At 37.3% G+C, this 20,536-nt stretch overlaps 2 protein-coding genes across 5 annotated transcripts; both read right to left on the reverse strand.

Moving 5' to 3' along the window:
• Positions 1–313: 313 nt before the first annotated feature.
• Positions 314–11,277, reverse strand: csad (cysteine sulfinic acid decarboxylase). Its single transcript, XM_017488149.3, has 14 exons — positions 11,184–11,277; positions 9,348–9,496; positions 9,133–9,259; positions 8,955–9,045; positions 7,408–7,630; positions 6,488–6,567; positions 6,344–6,398; positions 5,993–6,109; positions 5,706–5,770; positions 5,066–5,147; positions 4,594–4,793; positions 4,442–4,493; positions 2,202–2,291; positions 314–2,090 (listed from the first exon to the last, which is right to left on the reverse strand). The coding sequence occupies exons 1-14, from the start codon at positions 11,203–11,205 to the stop codon at positions 1,917–1,919; spliced, it is 1,527 nt and encodes a 508-aa protein (XP_017343638.1). The 5' UTR covers positions 11,206–11,277; the 3' UTR covers positions 314–1,916.
• Positions 11,278–14,160: 2,883 nt separating this feature from the next.
• On the reverse strand, positions 14,161–19,643 carry zgc:174906 (CARD and Death domain-containing protein). Of its 4 annotated transcripts, none has more exons than XM_017486394.3 (5): positions 19,403–19,643; positions 18,984–19,086; positions 16,756–17,105; positions 16,588–16,665; positions 14,161–16,431 (listed from the first exon to the last, which is right to left on the reverse strand). In XM_017486394.3, exons 3-5 carry the CDS (start codon positions 17,072–17,074, stop codon positions 16,148–16,150), a joined length of 681 nt encoding a protein of 226 aa, XP_017341883.1. In that variant the 5' UTR covers positions 17,075–17,105; positions 18,984–19,086; positions 19,403–19,643; the 3' UTR covers positions 14,161–16,147. The 4 variants fall into 4 exon arrangements, with proteins under 4 accessions (XP_017341883.1, XP_017341879.1, XP_017341882.1 ...); XM_017486390.3 differs by having other exon boundaries at positions 14,161–16,449; XM_017486393.3 differs by having other exon boundaries at positions 14,161–16,434; positions 19,403–19,642.
• Between the last annotated feature and the right edge of the window lie 893 nt (positions 19,644–20,536).

A 20,536-nucleotide genomic window follows, 5' to 3' on the forward strand; every position in this document is an offset into this window, starting at 1 on the left:
AACAGTCAGGCTGTGCTCAGTTTTCTCCCATTCTGATGCTTGATCTATATCTGCATGATTTTATGCATTGCACTGCTGCCACATGATTGGCTGATTGGGTAATGGTCTAAAAAACTGTCTATTATGTAGAACTTTATGTGGAAACATTTAATTTAACCATTTTTGAAGACAGAATTGTGCTTAATATATAGTACATAGCAGGGTAGCCGGTTTCAACAAGGCTATGTTATTTGCAATTAACCTTAATCACTGCAAAAACATGCTTAAAGCTACAAATATCCAGCACACATATTTGCAGCAGAGGCCACACAGCTCTAGTTCACAAACCATTTTATTGTCAATCGGACATGTTGACACTTGTACTTGTGACACTTGTGTAATATTTTGTCCATTAAAAATATATAATTTGTTGATAAATTAAGTTGACCACAAACAGTAGTATGTGCCCTCTTGTGTTTCTCAGACATGATCTCAGACATAACGGACAACAATCAGCAAGAGCTTCTTTTCTCACTCACCGTTTTTAGCAATGCTCAATGTCATATTAATGAGAGTCTCATGTAGAGTCTCATGTAGAATTAGTTGAGACAGCAAATGTTGGGAGTCCAGAATGCAGTGGATGCAATCTAATAAGACGCGGTTGCACCTGGAGTTATGGCAGAAACTTGGTTTGGCTATTTAGCGATCTATGATGACGAACATGATGGCATTGACAGTGTTATAAGCAGTAAAGACCGGTATTCATTATGGGTAATGCAGGAAACCTTTAGCTATAGTGAAAATAGACCAAATTTAAATTAATCCCAAAAAGTCAACTCAGAATTTAATCTTAAAATAAATCTTTTGCACACGTGAAGATCAAATGTTAATTATAAATATTGATACGAGTCATTTTTTTCCCTTTAAGTAAAAGAAGAAAATTCAGAAGTATGCAAATATACTTAGGTATCAAAAGTTGATGTTTACAAAAATAAACAGCTATAAGTAATTAATTGCAATAGGTTTACATTCTGACTTATAATACCATATCCCAGATGCCAATTTACTCTAAGCCAACAATGTCTGCTGAAGCCTCATAAATTGATTAATTGCATTAATATATATTCAGTTGTCAGTTTATTACAGTCAGTTGTACCTCAATTCACAAGTTTTATTTTATTAAGATATTACAACATAATTGTCATAGGCTGTTGACTACAAGAAAAGCTGTCCTCTTCCTTCTTAAGAAAAAAATAAAAGTAATAAAATTGACCTAATGCTATATTAAGTTTTTGTCGTGTTGATAAGAGCGAAAAGTTGCAGTAAAGCTGTAGTGAAAGGTGAATGATGTAAATTAAGATACAAAAAGAATTGGCTGTAAAAAATATTTTAAAAAATTATATTATAAAACGATGCTTAAAAATATTAAAAATGTAGCCAAGTCTACATGACTGAAGGACTGTGAGGAATTGGGATTCCAGCAAGAAAGAAAGAAAGAAAGAAAGAAAGAAAGAAAGAATGAATGACAGAAAGACAGAAAGAAAGAAAGAAAGAAAGAAAGAAAGAAAGAAAGTCTAATCTAAACCCGCACAGGAAGAGGTCTGTTTTGAGTCAAAAGCTAGAAGAAGTCTGGAAGATAAACGAAGTCTACAACCAGAGAAGAAGAATGAGAGATGGTTGTACAGGAAGTGATGAATAAAAAGAAGCACCAGCAATGTTTCTAAGAAACTTTGTTTAGCAGTTCTAAGTCAGTGGTCCCCAATCTTATCAGCAAAGCGCCAGTCCTGTTCCAGCTAAATTACAAACTGATTTATGAAACTCACTGCCTGTCTAAGAAAATCAAAAGGTGATAGAGAGCGACCTTAAAGCGTGCCTCTGGAAAGAACAATGATGGACAATGCCTAAAGAACAAATGATGAACAGCACCCAGAGCTCATTTACAGATCTTTCCCCAGCCTCTCAATCTCGTCCAGGAAGAAGTCCAAGTCGCTGTGTTGCAGCTGGGGAGAAAGGATGACCATGCGGAAAAAATTGACTCGACCATCCAGAGGCTGATACCCCACCATCATGGAGCCACGTTTCATCATGCGCTCCTTGATGAGCGGTGCCACCTGGAGGACAAGATATATCATTACATGATATTTAATGTCCTTTAATCAAAAAGCAGCACATATTCAGTACACACATAGCCTACAGCATTCTGGTATTCTCCATAGGCTAACCTTTGCTAATTTGTCCTGGTAATCTGTCTCATTCTCCTTCCCTCTCAGGTTGGGTGGCACAAACCAGAAGCACACGTTCACAAACTGTGGCTGCGGAAAAATATGAAGGAAACAATTACATTTAAGCTCTGTTGCAGGTTGACCCACTTCAGCTTGTAAAGTTGAGTCATTTTTAGTTTGACTGAATGCTAGCACTTATGTTTAGTTGTTTGCCCTGTGTGTGTTTGTGTGAGTGTTTTAATGTGGACATGTGTGTTTAGTTCTTTGTTTAGCTGTGTTTCTGTCTCACGTTTGTTTCTAATCAGTTGCTGGAACTGCAGTTTTAAAGGTACAATAGTCAGTATTTCTTACTAGTACAAATAATGTGGAAAAGTATGAAGAAATGATCAAAATTCATCGTTTAAGCCATTGTCTCAGAATAAGTGTATTATGCAGCTGAAAAAAAAAAAACTGTTTGAAAACCTGCCTTCATGGCCTGAATATTTGTTATTATTTGGATTGGTCTCTTGTCAGTCATTTTATAGACATGCCCCCAATGTTGTTTCACATCCTCATAAATCATTAAGAGGAGAAGTTGCATACAGTGGTGCTTGTAAATGTGTGAACTCTTTAGAATGTTCTTTATTTCTGTATAAATATATTTTCATCAGAAGTCCTAAACGTAGACAAAGAGAACCCAATTAAACAAATGAGACAAAATATTATACTTGGTCATTTATTTAATGAGGAAAATGTTCCAATATTACATATCTGTGAGTGGCAAAAGTATGTGAACCTTTGCTTTCAGTATGTGGTGTGACCCCCTTCTGCAGCAATAACTGCAACTAAACATTTGCGGTAACTGTCGATCAGTCCTGCACATCGGCTTGGAGGAATTTTAGACCGTTCCTCAACTCTGGGATGTTGGTGGGTTTCCTCACATGAACTGCTTGCTTCAGGTCCTTCCACAGTATATCTATTGGATTAAGGTCAGGACTTTGACTTGAATTCCAAAACATTAACTTTATTCTTTTTGAACTATTATTGGTAGAAGGACTTGTGTGTTTAGGGTCATTGACTTGCTGCATGACCCACTTTCTCTTGAGATTCAGTTCATGGACAGATGACCTGACATTTTCCTTTAGAATTTGCTGGTATAATTCAGAATATAGTGTTCCATCAATGACGGCAAGTCGTCGTGGCCCAGATGCAGCAAAACAGGCCCAGACCATGACACTACCACCACCATGTTTCACACATGGGATAAGGTTTTTTTGCTGGAATGCAGTGTTTTCCTTTCTCCAAACATAATGCTTCTCATTTAAGTCAAAAAGTTATATTTTGGTCTCATCCATCCACAAAGCAATTCCAATAGCCTTCTAGCTTGTCCCCATGATCTATAGCAAACTGCAGAAGGGCAGCAATGTTCTTTTTGGAGAGCAGTGGCTATCTTCTTGCAACCCTGCCATGCACACCATTGTTGTTCAGTGTTCTCCTGATGGTGGACTCATGAACATTAAGATGTGAGAGAGGCCTTTAGTTACTTAGAAGTTACCCTGGGTTCCTACTCCACGGACTATGACTGTGGATTTGTAGAGTCCAAACTCTTTAGAGATGGTTTTGTAACCTTTTCCAGCCTGATGAGCATCAACAAATCTTTTTCTGAGGTCCTCAAAATCTCGTGTGTTCATGCGATGATACACTTCCACAAACATGTGTTGTTAAAATCAGACTTTGATAGATCCCTGTTCTTTAAATAAAACAGGATGCTCACTCACAACTGATTGTCATCCCACTGATTGAAATCACCTTCAAACTAATGGCTAATCCTAGATGTTCACATATGTTTACTACTCACAGATATGTAATATTGGATAATTTCCCTCTGTAAATAAATGACCAAGTATAATATTTTTGTCTTACTTGTGTGAAAATCTGATGATGTTTTAGGTTATATTTATGCAAGGGTTCACAAACCTTCAAACACCACTGTATTTATAGAGTTGTAACTCGGTTTTCAAGCAGTTGAATGTCCAAGTGTGCTTGAAGGTGATGTCATGACAATCCTTGCTAATGGTAACTCTAGCTAAACCATCATAAGTTTTGGGGGGCTTGAGATTTGTGGAAATGGGTGGAAATGGTGGAGGGCTCAATAAGTTAAAAAAAAAAATCATTCAAATCATTTAACCTTTAGAGACCTGTTTTACACAAATCTTACAGAATGCACCTTTAAATGTATTAGATATTAATATAACAGTTACCTCAGAGACCAGCTGAAAACCTGCTCTTTTCTTCATCTCCTCAACAAGATACCTAAAGCAAACATCAACTTAATAATCCACTACCACACTGACTCTTTTTTCTGTCTTCTTAAAATCAGAATTGAGATTGTTTTTATTTTGGTCTTGTTTACCTTCTATTGGCGAAAGCTTTGTTGACGCGGTCAGCAAGGCCCTGCGAGCCTATTGCCTTCCACATGAGCCACAGTTTCAGACAATCCACTTTGCGTCCACACTGGACTGACTTATCCCCGGTGTCCAGACGTGTGTCGTAGAACTTGTCTTGCTGGAACAAGTAGGTGGCGTTGGCGCAGTGGCAGTGCATGAGCAGGTTCTGGTGAGAGAAAAGTGCTTAAATAAGTTTTCCCAAACCTGTGGTTGAGATCCATGCAAAAGAGAAACAGGAAAACCTGTCATTTTCAGAAATATCTATGTGTATATATATATATATATATATATATATTAGAAAATGGAAAAATTTCACCATGTGAAGGGTTTTCCCAGACCGCCACACAATTTTCAGTGCTTGCTTATATATACTTATATTCTCCCTATGTCATACTAAACTATTATATTTTTTTGACAGACTGTATCACCAGTTCGTACCGTTGTGTCTCTCAGCAAAATAACAGAGCACTGAAGACCAGTCATCAGCATTTTATGTGGATTCCAGGTTAGAGAGTTTGCCCTGAACACAACAGAGAAAAACATCAGACAATAGGATCTGGAAAGAGGATGTTGCTCCCTACTTTTTATTGGTGTTACAGTAAACACAGGTTTATTGGATATTCTCTGGAGGCTGTGGGTTGACTTTATTTCCTAAGCAACATTAGTGTTAACAAAAGAACGAGCTTCCGGTTCTTCAAACTCAGTTTTACTTTTTACTCTGTCCCTTTTTTTGTTTTATGTGGAAAAAAAAAAAATTCAGTTGACAAAACAGAAATTTCCAGGTTTCCCATTGTACCCGATAGGAATGTCATCAAAAATATTAATGTTAATATTAATGTATTAATGTCATAAAAAAGATTAATGTTTGATTTTAGCAATTCGAACAATTCTAGCTTTTTAAACCAGTTTTATTTGGAACCTTTTCTGAAAGGGAAATCCTAAGACTGTACTTTTATTTCTAAGTGTAGTGTTTCAAAATATTATATTCTCCACTATTTCTAGCTGTACCCTTATGTCCCTGTTCGGAACACTTGGTACCCTAGCACAAATAGTAACATAAAGTGATCTGTATATACACCTTTCGATTCCTGCTATTAGATTTTTGTGCTTCTTGGAAAACAGGACACTTCCTCCCCAAGCGGCCTGTAGAACAGATCAAGGAGAAGGACATCTATCACAAGGGTGCTTATCTGTACTTTCAGATGACTTTCTGTTCCTTGACCAGTTTAGACATTACCTGCTATTTTTTCACAGCTAATGGAATAACATTTTGAGCTTGCATCATAATCCAAAGGTATCTCATGTTATCATGTGTCATGTACCATGTGGTTTTACAAAACACCACTGCTGATAAATAGGACTTACATCAACATGCATCCACATTCCATTCCTCTCAGTTATGTCAGCTATGCGCTCCAGGGGATCAAAGGCTCCTTGTACAGTGGAGCCAGCTGTAGCGTTGACAAAGAACGGGTACGCGCCCTGTAGTAAAGAGAACATGCTAATCAAATGCCAACCACCACAATTTCCTTAAAGCAGTCATACCGAGTCACCTCTAAACCCCATATATAGATCGGACTATAAAAATGCGACACATTAAAACCACAGCAAAATTGTAAGGTTTTAGTTTAGTGTTTCTTTGTTTATGAGTAGCATTTCATTTTCATAGTTAATAAAAAGTGATGGAAAAGTCAGTTGGAAGGATAATGCGTATACTTGTGATTTGGCATGAACAATTTTAGCTTCGAGGTCTTCTGGGATCATTCTGCCACTGTGGGTACAGAGAGGTGACAGAAGGATGAAGTGGACTCCAGGCGTATGCAGAAAATACAAGCAAAGGCCTTGTATAAACGAATGTACCTTTTGTCCACTTTCACGTGGTAAACGTTCTCCGTCCCGATACCAAGGAAGGCAGCCGACTTTTTCATCGAATAGTGGCTCTGCAAGGAATAAGGGTGGAAATTGATTTGTACTCTTACTCAAATAAATTACAAAGACAAAAAAAACATACTTTTTACTGCTTACATTTTCATTTTGACTTTCAAAATACAAATCACAAACGGCATGGCACGATATGTTTTTTATTAGTAAGATGTTATCTTTTGCTGGAGTTGCCAATTCATGACGTTTGCCTCTCACGTAAAGTAAAAAAAAATATTAATCTGCATTTAAAATTTACCATCAAATCTAAAAAAAAAAGTTAACTTTATGTTTGGTAAATCGTTTAGTAAAGTTTTGCAATTTAGCTAGTTAAGTTAGCTAGCTAGTTAAGTTTTGTCATTTAGTCATGTAAATGAGGTAGCTAGATAAATTAGCAAGCTAGTTAGGTTTTGTAAATCAGCTTGTTAAATTAGCTAGCTAGTTAATTAGGTTTTCCTTGCTAATATACCATACCTTAGCATTCAATCCAAAATGTTTATTCTATGTATGTTGAGTCAGCAGAATATTTTCATAATGACTGATTGCTTAGTGAACTAGCTAGACATGCAGGATTGGACATGAATTTGTGGGCAGCTTTTAAAAATATTCATTATTTACTCCTAATACTTGATATTATGTTAAAATGTAGATTTGTGTTTTACTTTTAGTTAAGTATATTTTTTGCCTCCATAATTCTACTTTGAACTGATTTTGATACAGCACACATACTTCTACTTAAGAACAGTTTCCCTGTACTTTTCCCACCACTTGCAAGGAATATGACAGAGCAAGTGATGTACACAAAGAAAACAGCTGTGATGATATTTATTGAAAGAGAACCCTGTTATTCTTATCTTTACCTCCTGTGATGTGAACACAGCCAGACGTGGGACAGACCACAGGCCTTGCGTCTTCACCTGCGGAAATGCCCAATAGCGAGCCACATTCATGGCGTACATGTTAGAAATAGAGCCTCCTGGGCAGAATATGCCATCCCCCTCGGACCAGCCCACTAGGGAGCGCAGACTGCGGAGAACCACATCCTCCATCAGAACAAAGACCGGAGCCACCTCATAGGTGTACCTGAAAGATACACCATTTTAAACTTGGTTGCCTGTTTTGCAGCTCCTGAGTTAGACATCAACTAAGTATGGAATAAAACACTTGATGCGTGATGTTTTTAGAAAATAATCAACAATGGGATGGTGTGGTGAAGCGGAGATATTCTTACCACCCAGAATTTGATTAAACTTAAAAGTAACAGCTTTACCACAGACTGTTCCTGACACTAGTGACACTGGAGACTCCTTCACATAAATTTACACTGTATCAGTATTTAAATGCATTTTTTAAAATCTGATTATTATCTGAAATAGTCAATATTATAGAAATGTATCAGAACAAGGGTATTAATATGATTTGTCCAATCTGCTGACAAATTACTCAACCCCATCTGACCAATCACAATCAAGAATTCAGCAGCACTGTGGTATAATGATCAGTATATTCCCTAAAAAATGACTTAGTGGTATGACGTCAATGACGGAATCTGTTATGGTTAAACTGCTATGCTGTAGATAATAGCACCACAAAAATGTGAAAACTTTCATCAAAATATTTTAGTAGCTATCCTTAAATAATTACTGTCATTAATGTCAGCATCTAGCAAGCCGATGCTATGGTGTACTGAAAACCATCCTGATATCGCGTTATAAGGTTATGATGTTATGGCATTTCCATATAGTTCCACCCAAATATTCTATTTCTTGCATGAACATTTTTTTGTAATGTTATAACTCAGTGTTGCTGAAGTCTAAATGTTGATATGGGGACGTTTATGTAACTATCATATGCAATTATCAATAGTTAATGTTCCACTTCACGTCACACAAAGCAGAATTTCCCTATAACAAAATGCCCCCATGCGTTTTATTCCTCACATAATGCAATAAACATGCTTGGTTATCTCTTTTTGAATCCAGGTTTACTGCTGTCCTTATACATGGACGAAGCGCTTTGCTTTGATGCACTGGTAAATCCTGGACAGTGACCCTTGGAGTGGCATTACGGCACTGCACATGCATGCAAAGAAATGTAAAAATATCTTTCTTGGATATTTTCCAAAATTCCTCCATTTTGATGGTGCAAATGTTTCAGTTATTGGACACCATGATGGACATACACTGATCTGTTGCCTAAACGCATCAGTGTTAAAACATTCTTCGACAGGCCAAGCTACATGCTGTATCTGTATTGTTCTGAGAATATGAGCACCAGGCTGATTATTGTGTTTATAACATGAAGGTTATTGAGGTTATTCAGCAGATGGATTATCAAGTAGTGACAGTAGTCACGCTCTTATCTTTCCTCCAAGGGCGCACACTTATGCCAACTAGGCCACACTTACTGACTAGTGTTGAGTGTCTCCGTGAGGAGGCGTCCAGTCAGGGCATGGTAGTCCACTCCAGCAAACAGCTGATTGAAGAAGCGAGGGTGATCTGGAAAGAAAGAACATATAGCTGCAGAATTCTTTTTCTTTTACTCAGTTCATTAATAACAAACAGGCAGAGATGAAGGTGACTTACTGGTTTTCACACTGTATTTGGCAACGTCGTGTACTCTCTGCAGCAGCTTTTCTTGAGATTCCCCATGTTCTCTCAGCTCCAAGTCCAAAAGAGCCCTCAGTTGGTCAGGGTCCTTCCACTCACACACCTAGAAATGTATGCACAGGTTTTGTTAGATACAGACTCTTGCATCTTGTCCAACATTATGCTTAAAATGATTGTTTTGCTTTGGGGACCTTTTCCTTCACATCTGTAGCCTTATGAACCGCCTCCTCCAGGATCACTTTGAAAGCCTCAGAGAGGAACTGCTCGCCTACTGAACGGTCCAGTTCAGCTTCATCCACATGATGGTGGCCATTTGTGGCCACTTTGCTCATAGTGCACTCTAAAGAATTGAATAAAATGATATAATCTGTAGTATGTAACTACATAAAAAGATGAGGCTGTTACTGTATGATAGCAGCTTTTTGAAGCTTTCCTTGTAACAGTTAATCTAATTAACACCTCACCACAAATAATTTGCCAAGACATGTTTGCTTCTTTAGCTTTGAATCGGTGCTATGAAGGTAATGTAGTTCATAAATAATGGATCTCACACACACAAAAAAAAAATCCAGTCAAGATCTTACTGTATCCAGCTATTTGGTAAAATAAGCATGAAGAAAACAAAAACACTGGTAAATCTTCAACTCCACATCCACTGAATGACAGAGGAAATAATCTTGATCATAATTGAAAAGACAAATGCAGATCCACTAAATGAGAGAGAAGCGAATCTTCTCTGTGAAAGGATGAATCACTGACGCAAACGCTGATCTACTAAACAACGTGAAGTCAATTCACAGGGTCAAAAACTGATCCACTAAATGAGAGAGGAGTGAATCTCCTTCATGACCGAAATGATTCACTTACTCAAACACTGATCCACTAAATGAGAGACGAGTGAACCTTGTTCATGACCAAAATGATTCACTGACTCAAACACTGATCCGCTAAATGAGAGAGGAGTGAATCTCCTTCATGACCGAAATGATTCACTGACTCAAACACTGATCCACTAAATATGAGAGGAGTGCATCTATGTTGTGAAATGATTCACTGACTCAAACACTGATCCACTATGCAAGAGAGCAGTGAATCCTGGTTTCAAAATGATACACTGATTCAAACACTGACCCAGTCTTGGTTGATTCAGTGAATCATTTTTATTTCCAGCATTTAGTTTTCTCTTGTTTACTAGATCTTTTTGAAATGGTTCACTGACTCAAACAGTGACCTCCTAAATAAGAAAGGAGTGAGTGAATTCATCATGACTATAATTCACTGCCCTCCTATTTAGCAAATCAGTGTACGAGTCAGTGAATCATTCCCCAATGATCTTGATTCACTAAATCAAGCACCGATTCACTGAACAAGAAAAGAGTCGATTTCAGTTGTGAAATGATTCACTGATTCAGACACTGATCCGCTAACCAGGAGAGAACTGAATTATTGTTACAGTCAAAATCATTCACTGACTCAAACACTGATCCAGCAAAAAAGAAAGGAGTGAATCACTGTCATGACAGAGATTGACCGTGACAGGAACGTATACTGATTAATTTACTGATACTTAATGAGTCATTAAAAAAAGTGAAAAAATGAATCCATCTCAAACCAAACATACAGATGATAATATAGTTCCAGTTTGAACTCAAATTCAGAATTATGGATTCCCCCTGCATTTTCGCAATAAATAAATAAAATAAGAATTATTTAAATGTAATTTTGCATTCCTTTAGAGTTTGGATTAACTTCAGTTCAATGCAGTTCAAGCGTCTTGGCATCATGCAAACAGCAGCTCCTGTATGCTTTCCTTCATGTGCACAATCACCCTACCTAATTTTTTATTTTTTAAATAAATATCCACAGAAATGCTGCTAAGTTGTGAAGTATTAGTATCAAAACACATGCAACATTTTTTTGCTCTTCAAATATTTTATAGTTTATCTTTTTTATTTCTCCTTAAAGTGGAAATATGTCAATCTGTCAGCACAGGACACGTTTTCAGTAGGAATCAAGCTTTTTCTCACCTAAAGTAATGGTTGAACTCATTTCTGTAGTCCTGTAGTGTGCTCTGAAGTCGCACTTAAACCTATTTGTAATCCGATATAACGTCTAATTTAAGCAGAACGGCTGACCAATGAGAAGCGAGCAGCGAGGACGCATCGTCACGCCATTGGACCAGAGAGGCTGGGCTTTTACAGTCTGTCCGCAAAACTCCGTGAAGCCACAACTCGGAAAGGCAGTGAACCAAAAATAGTATAGAATTAACATTCAGAGCCATTTTAAACCTCCACTATACTTTTATAACCAGTAAGGGGTCGGAGGGTTTTGGGCATTGCTGTATGGCTATAACATGCGGTAGCCTACTGAGGAATAGGTCTGAAGGATAGATATAATTTCTAACATGCTTATTTATCCATATGCATGAATTATAAGAGCCCATTGTATTGGCATGATTTGTCATAAATGTCGTCATTTTAACGACATAACGACACAGCGTAACACCAGATAACATCACCAGTATCTTTAAGATTACCCTCTAACATACTGGGCTCATTTAAATCATTATGCCTTTAAACAGAGAGAAAAAAAACTGTCCAAATGCAAAGCAAATATAAATAAAACATTTAAAAAAAAAAAACACACACAGACACATACACAAACTTGATTTGTGCTTTTTGCATAATTAGAAAATGGCCTCTATTCAGATTATGCTAGTTTTTGCTGTTGTTGTTCATGCACACCAATCATCAATTGCTTCAATTACAGAAAATTCAGGATTAACCAATGAGAGATCGGTTTCCAACACAATAGTAGTTTTAAGATCATACTTCTTTTTCGATTCCCACCGTGGCCCTGTATGTGTGCAGTTTGCATGCTCTCCCAGTACTGTGGGGGTTTCCTCTGGGTACTCCGGTTTCCTCCCCAGTCCAAAGACATGCATGGTAGGCTGATTGGCATGTCCAAAGTGTCCGTAGAGTATGAATGGGTGAGTGAGTGTGTATGTGATTGTGCCCTGATGTATTGCTACCCTGTCCAGGGTGTACCCCACCTTGTGCCCTATGGCTCCAGGTATAGGTTCCAGGCTCCCTGCGACCCAATAGAATATGTGGTATAGAAAATGGATGGATGGAGAGAAGATGTGATCACATGGGGAAAACACCATGTTGTGCCCTGAAGTTGCAAATGTGGCCTCAAGTAAACTGTGAGAGCACATGATCATATGTGGAAAAAGCATTATTTAAGCAAATAATAAGCCCACGTGCCATACTGAAAATGCTGCAAAATATCAATATCAATATAAATATTATATATACATACATACATACATACACACACACACACACACACACACACACACACACACACACACACACACACACACACAGAAACATATATATATATATATATATATATATATATATATATATATATATATATAATTTATAAATATTGAAATATCAATATAAATGAATGAATCATGAGTAAAAGTCATATGTGAAAATTAGAACTACATGTCAATAACATGTGCAGCACCCCCCCCCCACACACACACACACAAAAACAAACAAACAAACAAACAAAAAACAACAAAAAAAACAAAAAACAAAACCCCAGGAAAAAAAAATATACAAAAATAAAAACCCACAAAAGAAAAAATGGTATAGTCTCCACTTTTGCACATGCACAGCGTACACATGACAGATCAGCCCATTATAACCCAATACAATAAATCCACAATGATAAATCAGACAAAACTCTAAATTGCATTATAAAAACCTGATAAAACTGTTACTCACTAACTTTGAGTACTTTTCACCACTAAGTTAATAATTAACCATAGATTTTTTTTTCTATTTACCTAAAATGGACTCAATGACACAAACATAAAAAAAATAAAAAAGATCATCAACTGAATAAATAACAAAGGGAAGGAAATACGGAGAACTAAAACTGCACTAATGTTGCATAAAGCATTAAGTAAATTTCTTCCCACAAACTTTCAGCTGACATGAAGGTAAAAAGTCACTTTTTATAGCCATGCAGTCTGGCTGTTGATGCAATGGAATTGTACAAAGCTCCTCCTCCTATCTGATTACTTGGCACACAGTACAAGGGTGAACAAGGGTGAAAAACCCGGGTGAAAACCCATCAGGGTGAAACAACGTGATACTTGCCGAGAGAGCAAAGTTCACCATGGAAGCAGCAGATAAATTGTTTAAGTTGGAACAAAAAAAGCTTCCTTTCGACACTCCATGTCTGTGCTGGAACTCTTCATCCGAAATGAGTTTGAAATATATATATATAAAAAAAATACAGTTAGTATAAATGCAGTTATGGAAACCAGTCTGGTCAGTTTAACCCTTCATTTAGAAAATAAATCACAAAATACATGAACTTACTGAAAAAATACACACTAACTGTCATAGTGTAGTAGTTTTCCAAATACTTATAAAGGCAGATGTTAGATAAAGCTCAAATACATTTTAGTTTAATGCATTAATAATTTGGCATTTGATTAAAAGTACTTCCTGTGTTTTGGTACTTATATGTGCATTTTATTTTTATTTAATTATTTTAAAATGTATTGGATAATTTTAGCATTTTATTGTATGCATCTTACTCTATTTTCACTTCATCTTTTATTACATCTTTGATTGTACAGCACATTGATACCACTCTATAAATAAAATGTATTATAATTATTATAATAATAATTATTATTGGACACAAAATGAAATGTCCCTGATTATTTCAGTGTAATTCAAGGCTTAGGTGGTTTGGCATAACGAAAAGTTTCTGGTTTCCTGTCCTTATGTACAAACTGATCCTAGATGAACTGAAGAACAAATTTACTCTGAGGTGCTCAGTAAGCAGCTCACATATGCATTCATACAGTTCACACGATTGATACCCTGTTGATATTGGGGATGAAATTCAGCATATAAGCCTGTGCAATTTCTTTGTTTCTGTTTAAAAGAAGTATGAACTCTGTATAAGTCATTGGGAGCAATATTTTTTTAATGCAACCAGTACAAAAGACACAAAATAAAAAAAAGCCCAGAAATTTATATACAAATAAAAAACATACTAAAACTCAAATCTGTTCCTGAGAGATCCGTCTGCACCATGAATCCTTTTGGAATGTATCATTATATTTAACTACATTATATATATATATATATATATATATATATATATATATATATATATATATATATATATATATATATACACACACACACATATACATATACACCCCTCACATTTTTGTAAATATTTGATTATATACAGCTTGTGTAACAGTGTAAATTTGCTGTCCCCTCAAAATAACTCAACACACAGCTATTAATGTCTAAACCACTGGCAAGGAAAGTGAGTACACCCCTAAGTGAAAATGTCCAAAATGGGCCCAAAGTATCAATATTTTGTGTGGCCACCATTATTTTCCAGCACTGCCTTAAGCCTCTTGGGTATGGAGTTCACCAGAGCTTCACAGGTTGCCACAGGAGTCCTCTTCCACTCCTCCATGATGACATCACGGAGCTGGTGAATGTTAGAGACCTTGTGCTCCTCCACCTTCCGTTTGAGGATGCCCCACAGATGCTCAATAGGGTTTAGTCCATCACCTTCACCCTCAGTTTCTTTAGCAAGGCAGTGGTCATCTTGGAGGTGTGTTTGGGGTCGTTATCATGCTGGAATACTGCCCTGTGGCCCAGTCTCCGAAGGGAGGGTCTCCGAATGCTCTGCTTCAGTATGTCACAGTACATGTTGTCATTCATGGTTCCCTCAATGAACTGTAGCTCCCCAGTGCCGGCAGCACTCATGCAGCCCCAGACCATGACACTCCCACCACCATGCTTGACTGTAGGCAAGACACACTTGTCTTTGTACTCCTCACCTGGTTGCCGCCACACACGCTTGACACCATCTGAACCAAATAAGTTTATCTTGGTCTCATCAGACCACAGGACATGCTTCCAGTAATCCGTGTCCTTAGTCTGCTTGTCTTCAGCAAACTGTTTGCGGGCTTTCTTGTGCATCATCTTTAGAAGAGGCTTCCTTCTGGGACAATAGCCATGCAGACCAATTTGATGCAGTGTGTGGCGTACGGTCTGAGCACTGACAGGCTAACCCCCCACGCCTTCAACCTCTGCAGCAATGCAGGCAGCACTCATACATCTATTTTCCAAAGGCAATCTCTGGATATGACGCTGAGCACGTGCACTTTATGTAGAGCAACATTCTTTTTTTCAGATCCTCAGAGAGTTCTTTGCCATGAGGTGCCATGTTGAACTTCCAGTGACCAGTATGAGGGAGTGTGAGAGTGATGACACCAAATTTAACACACCTGCTCCCCATTCACACCTGAGACCTTGTAACACTAACAAGTCACATGACACCGGGGAGGGAAAATAGCTAATTGGGCAAAATTTGGACATTTTCACTTAGGGGTGTACTCACTTTTGTTGCCAGCGGTTTAGACATTAATGGCTGTGTGTTGAGTTGTTTTGAGGGGACAGCAAATTTACACTGTTACACAAGCTGTACACTCTCTACTTTACATTGTAGCAAAGGGTCATTTCTTCAGTGTTGTCACATGAAAAGATATAATCAAATATTTACAAAAATGTGAGGGGTGTACTCACTTTTGTGAGATACTGTGTGTATATATATATATATATATATATATATATATATATATATATATATATATATATATATATATTGCAGCACACATGAGAACATGCAAACTAGGATATTATAGGATAGGAAATGATATACAACAATAATGTTACAAAATTATTTTTGAAAAACAAAATAACAAATTTTTTTAAAGATGTTATAAGATCAAGGAAGTAAATCTGTCCATGTAGCTACTTTGAAACCCTTCCTCCTATGATACAATATATACAGGTGCATAAAATCATCACCACACATCCACCTTAGTAATAATGTGTAATGGGAACAGAAAGCAGTAACGCTAACTTTAGCTCTCCTCCAGTAGGAAGTCGATGCTCCTGGGCGTCACGCTGCTTTCCTCCTGCGTGAGGAGCGAGTGCAGGCGAGTGGCCGAGGCTTTATCCCTCTCTCGCATGCTCCAGAGACGCAGCATGCTGAACACCCGCTCTCTGTGGTTGTGCGGGTTCTCCTCTACGATCTGTTCCAGTTTTACGCTGGGGATCTCCAGCGCCACTCTGCCCACTTCCTTCCAGTCAGCACCAATGCGGCGAGCCACCATCATGAGCTCCTTCTCCGTCACCGTCCTGCTGCCTGCTGAGAAAGACGACCCTGTCATTGAGATGGCAAGAACATGTGAAATGTGGCAGCAGGAAATCTGAAAGTGAACACGAACATGAATCTACAAAATGAAAACCTAGTTTAGAGTCTGGATAAAGAACTCAAGAAACCTCAGTCTGGGAATCTTACTTTTTATTACTTTGCACGGCTGATTTCTGGGATCGTCTTCTTCCGGATGCTTTTCTTTGCTTTTCTTCCTCTTCTTCCCTACAAGGTACAAATTAATTAACGTTCAGATATTATTAAATAATTTAAATATCCAGTATTATTATTTATCTTGCAGGGCTGCTGTAGTACCTATAGTGTTTGATTTGCTCAGAGGCAGCTCGTTGAGAAATCCCAGTTTAGGAAATGTCTCTTGTAACTCTTTTTCCTTTAAAAGATTCAGGAATACGTGAACACGTTTTCTGTCTTTGCCCATCATGTAATCCAGGATGTCCCGGGCTTTTTCCCACGGTACTGCAGAGGCTTTGACGTGGTCATATTCTCTCTGGGTCAATAAACGGGATGAATGACAGTGCTGGAGCAGAAAGTCAGGATCTCCACACAGAGCATCTATCAGCTGTGGTTTAAACTTCTGTAAGAGCCGAGAGCCACCTGCTGGCTTTATATCCATTCTTTCCTAAATTATTCTCCTAAAGTTCCTCCTGAAAAACAAGTAGAGAGGTATTATTGACTTTGAGAGGTAGTACTGAGTTACACCTTTGAAATACACACAAATTAGTTAACATCACGTAATACACTAAAATGTATTGGTACAGGTTTCCTTTACAAACAACAGCGGGTGTTGTTCCATAAATTCCTCTTCAGTAAACGTGTTATCCAAGATACAATTGTGTTTTAAGTGACTAATTTGTTTAGATTTTCATTAGTAAATAGTGCAGGCAGGTACATGTGAGGAATAAAACATGATGGGTCGCGCTGTTATAGGAAAATAATCCACGACAGGGTGGTGCAATGAGACCTGACGTAAAGCAGAGGTACTGTTACCCAGCTGAAGTTGAATACTTTCCAATAGCAGCACACACTGAAAGGCTTTATTCCTCTCACATTTTTTCAAATTTACTAAAAAACTACACATTTTTATCAGATTAAATTACATGAAGCGTTTGCCATACAAGTCCATGGTTAAGTTGTTACTATAAAAACAATAACGTAGGACGAGCACATTTATATAAACCTCTTATTTGCCTTGCAGTCGGAACTACAGCCAGAGTTGCTGCTATAGAAAATTAGTCAACACCTTCTGACCAATCAAATTCACGATTACACCAATGCTGTGGTACAAGCGAAAATAATAACTTTGAGTGCAGGCAGGAGTGGGATTTTTTAAAAATTGGTCCTTTGCACAAAAGATAAACGTGTTTAGGCATACCATCATCAATTAGCATTAAAAATAAAAGACACAAAACCACAACATAATTTAATTCTGAGGCCGGTCTCAGCGAAATCTTAACAGGGTCCTTTTAGCTGTACTCATGTTCAACACGTGAATCAAAGAGGGTTTTGGCTGAATGCGCATACTGATGATCTCACATGACATGTCTTGGCCCAAATCTGCAGAAAATCTGTAGTAAATTTGAAAAATTGCAAGCCCCTCTGAATATTAAGGAGTTTGCTTGATTTTGTGTAGATTTCTGCGATCTCATAATCGTGAAATCCTGGAGGGACTGATTAATGAACTTTAAACATCTCGGTTTCATCATTTGGAAGTGAGGCGACTGCACTCAATTATATGCTCGCGTCATGTTTAAAATGCTCGAACAAACTGTTTTTGGTAAATGGTCTTTTTTAAACAGCTGTTGAATGACTCCCTGGTCGCTAATCATTACCTTAAACATGATATAGGCAACTTCTTAACAATTCTGGTTTGAACAGTTGCCCTTTGGCTAATTCATATCCTCGGTTGTCCTTGTTGACATTATAATTGATCAGCTGTATTGTAAAGTCCTGTGCATATTCTGTTTAACAGTGAAAAACATGTAAGCACTGACTCGAGATTGAGCTCTGTGGCATTTCAACACTGTTTATGTGTCTCGGATGAGATTTGGCGACAGACTGTCTCTATTTAGGTAGTGTAAAATATTAAACGTAACGAATGAGACTTTTAATAGTCTCCACTTAAAGTCAAACATAGACTAAATAATTCAATGCCGCATTTTCATAAAATTGACAATTCTTGATAAGTGTTCTCATAAAGTGTAATAAAAATATCAAAACTCAGAAACAGAACAGACAAAATGTTTGGTTCATTGTTTTGTACGCGTGCGACTACAGTATTATCTGAAACTTGTTGATGACTGAGGTCAGAGCAGAACGGCCAGACTGTGGGGCGAGCTGACAGGAAGTCTACATTAACTCAAATAACCACTCTTTACAACCATGGGGAGCAGAAAAGCATCTCAGAAAAGCACGACTTGTCAAACCTTGATGCGGATGGACTCCAACAGCAAAAGACCACATTAGGTTTCATTCCGGTATCAGCCAAAAGTAGGACCCTGAGGCTACAATGAGCACAGACTCACCCAAACTGTACAGACCAGGCGATGTTCTGCCAATCCTAGTGGTCTTCTGCAGCTGGAGCACATCTGGAGCACATCTGCCTCACGGTTCGAGGTGTTGTGCTTTCTGCTCATCACAGTTGAGCACCGTATTATAATATTACAGAAACATTTCCCATAATGTTGATTATTATTCTGTATAAGTCTGCACATTTAATTAGATGAAGCATTATTTACATTAAAAAAAGTCCAATTTTGAGTTCCAGTACAAAAAATATCAATATCAGCAAATTACATGGCAAAGACTGATTGTAGTATCCACTGCTTTTGAAATAAAACTTCTATATTAACCTGTAGTGTCTTGTCTGAAATGTCATTAGCATTAATAATAAGCGTATGTTGTTTATATAAATATCAACACATTGTGTAAACAGCTCATTTACCTGCGCAGAGCTCTTTGGAGTGTCTCAAACTTTCAGCTCAACTTCCGCGCATAACTACATGAACGTGTCCCGAATGTAATGTTTATACACAGATGGGTTTGAATGTGTACATTAGAGTTTAATACAGGGCTTGGGAAACGTTCTAAACTGAATCTCCAGGTCTACTTGAGCGCTTATTACGTTAGTATTATCACCGTGCTGTGTTTTTCCTGGTCTGTGTTTTAGGTCCTTCCTACACTGAGAGGAAACACGGATGTCTCTGCTGCCACCTGCAGGCAGGAGGATTAGACTACTCCCATTTATAACCCGTGTAAGCACTTTAATAATAATAATAATAAATGGAAACGTTCATACATTTATCAAAATGCTTTACAGTGTGAAGTTAAAAGTGAAATAAAAAATAACTTGCAGTCAAAATAAATACCTACATTTGCAGGCTGTTGTTTTAAAAAAATCTTTAATAAACATCAAGTTTACTTCAAGTAACTAACAAGCATTATCATTGTTGAGCATACCAAAAATAAATCCAAGCATCATACTTTAACAAGGAGAGAAAACAACAACAACAACAACAACAACAACAACAACAACAAATAATAATAATAATAATAATAATAATAATAATAGCTACATATTTTAAAAGAAACTATAATAGAAATTAAAGTGAGCATAAGGGGGGTTAATCAAGGTATATCTCAAGCCATTCAGAGACTTAAGGCACTCCTCTTTTTCAGTTGCTTTAAGGATTGAAAGAAATTCATTTTTAACTGCCACAAAACTTGATGCAACTTTGACAAATCTGTGACATTTGTGTATGTAAAACATTTGTGTATGTGAAATTTACCCATAATCAAAATATTATTACACAAAAATCCAACCCCTTTATCTTTCATAACAACTTGAAACTTAGCAATGTGATATTTAAAAACAGGTATTACATTCTTTGTAACTAACCACTCATTTATTCTGTCCCAAAACAGCTTGACAATATTACAGGCATAGAAAAGATGTTCCTGAGTTTCAATATATATATATATATTTTTTTAAATTACAAAAAATACATACATCACTATCCAAATGAAACCTTAGTCTGTAAAAATTCCCTGCAGGGATAAATACCATTCATTGTTTTTG

The sequence above is a fragment of the Ictalurus punctatus genome, chromosome 15, assembly GCF_001660625.3.
Source record: "Ictalurus punctatus breed USDA103 chromosome 15, Coco_2.0, whole genome shotgun sequence".
In the NCBI taxonomy this organism is placed as follows: Eukaryota; Metazoa; Chordata; class Actinopteri; order Siluriformes; family Ictaluridae; genus Ictalurus; species Ictalurus punctatus.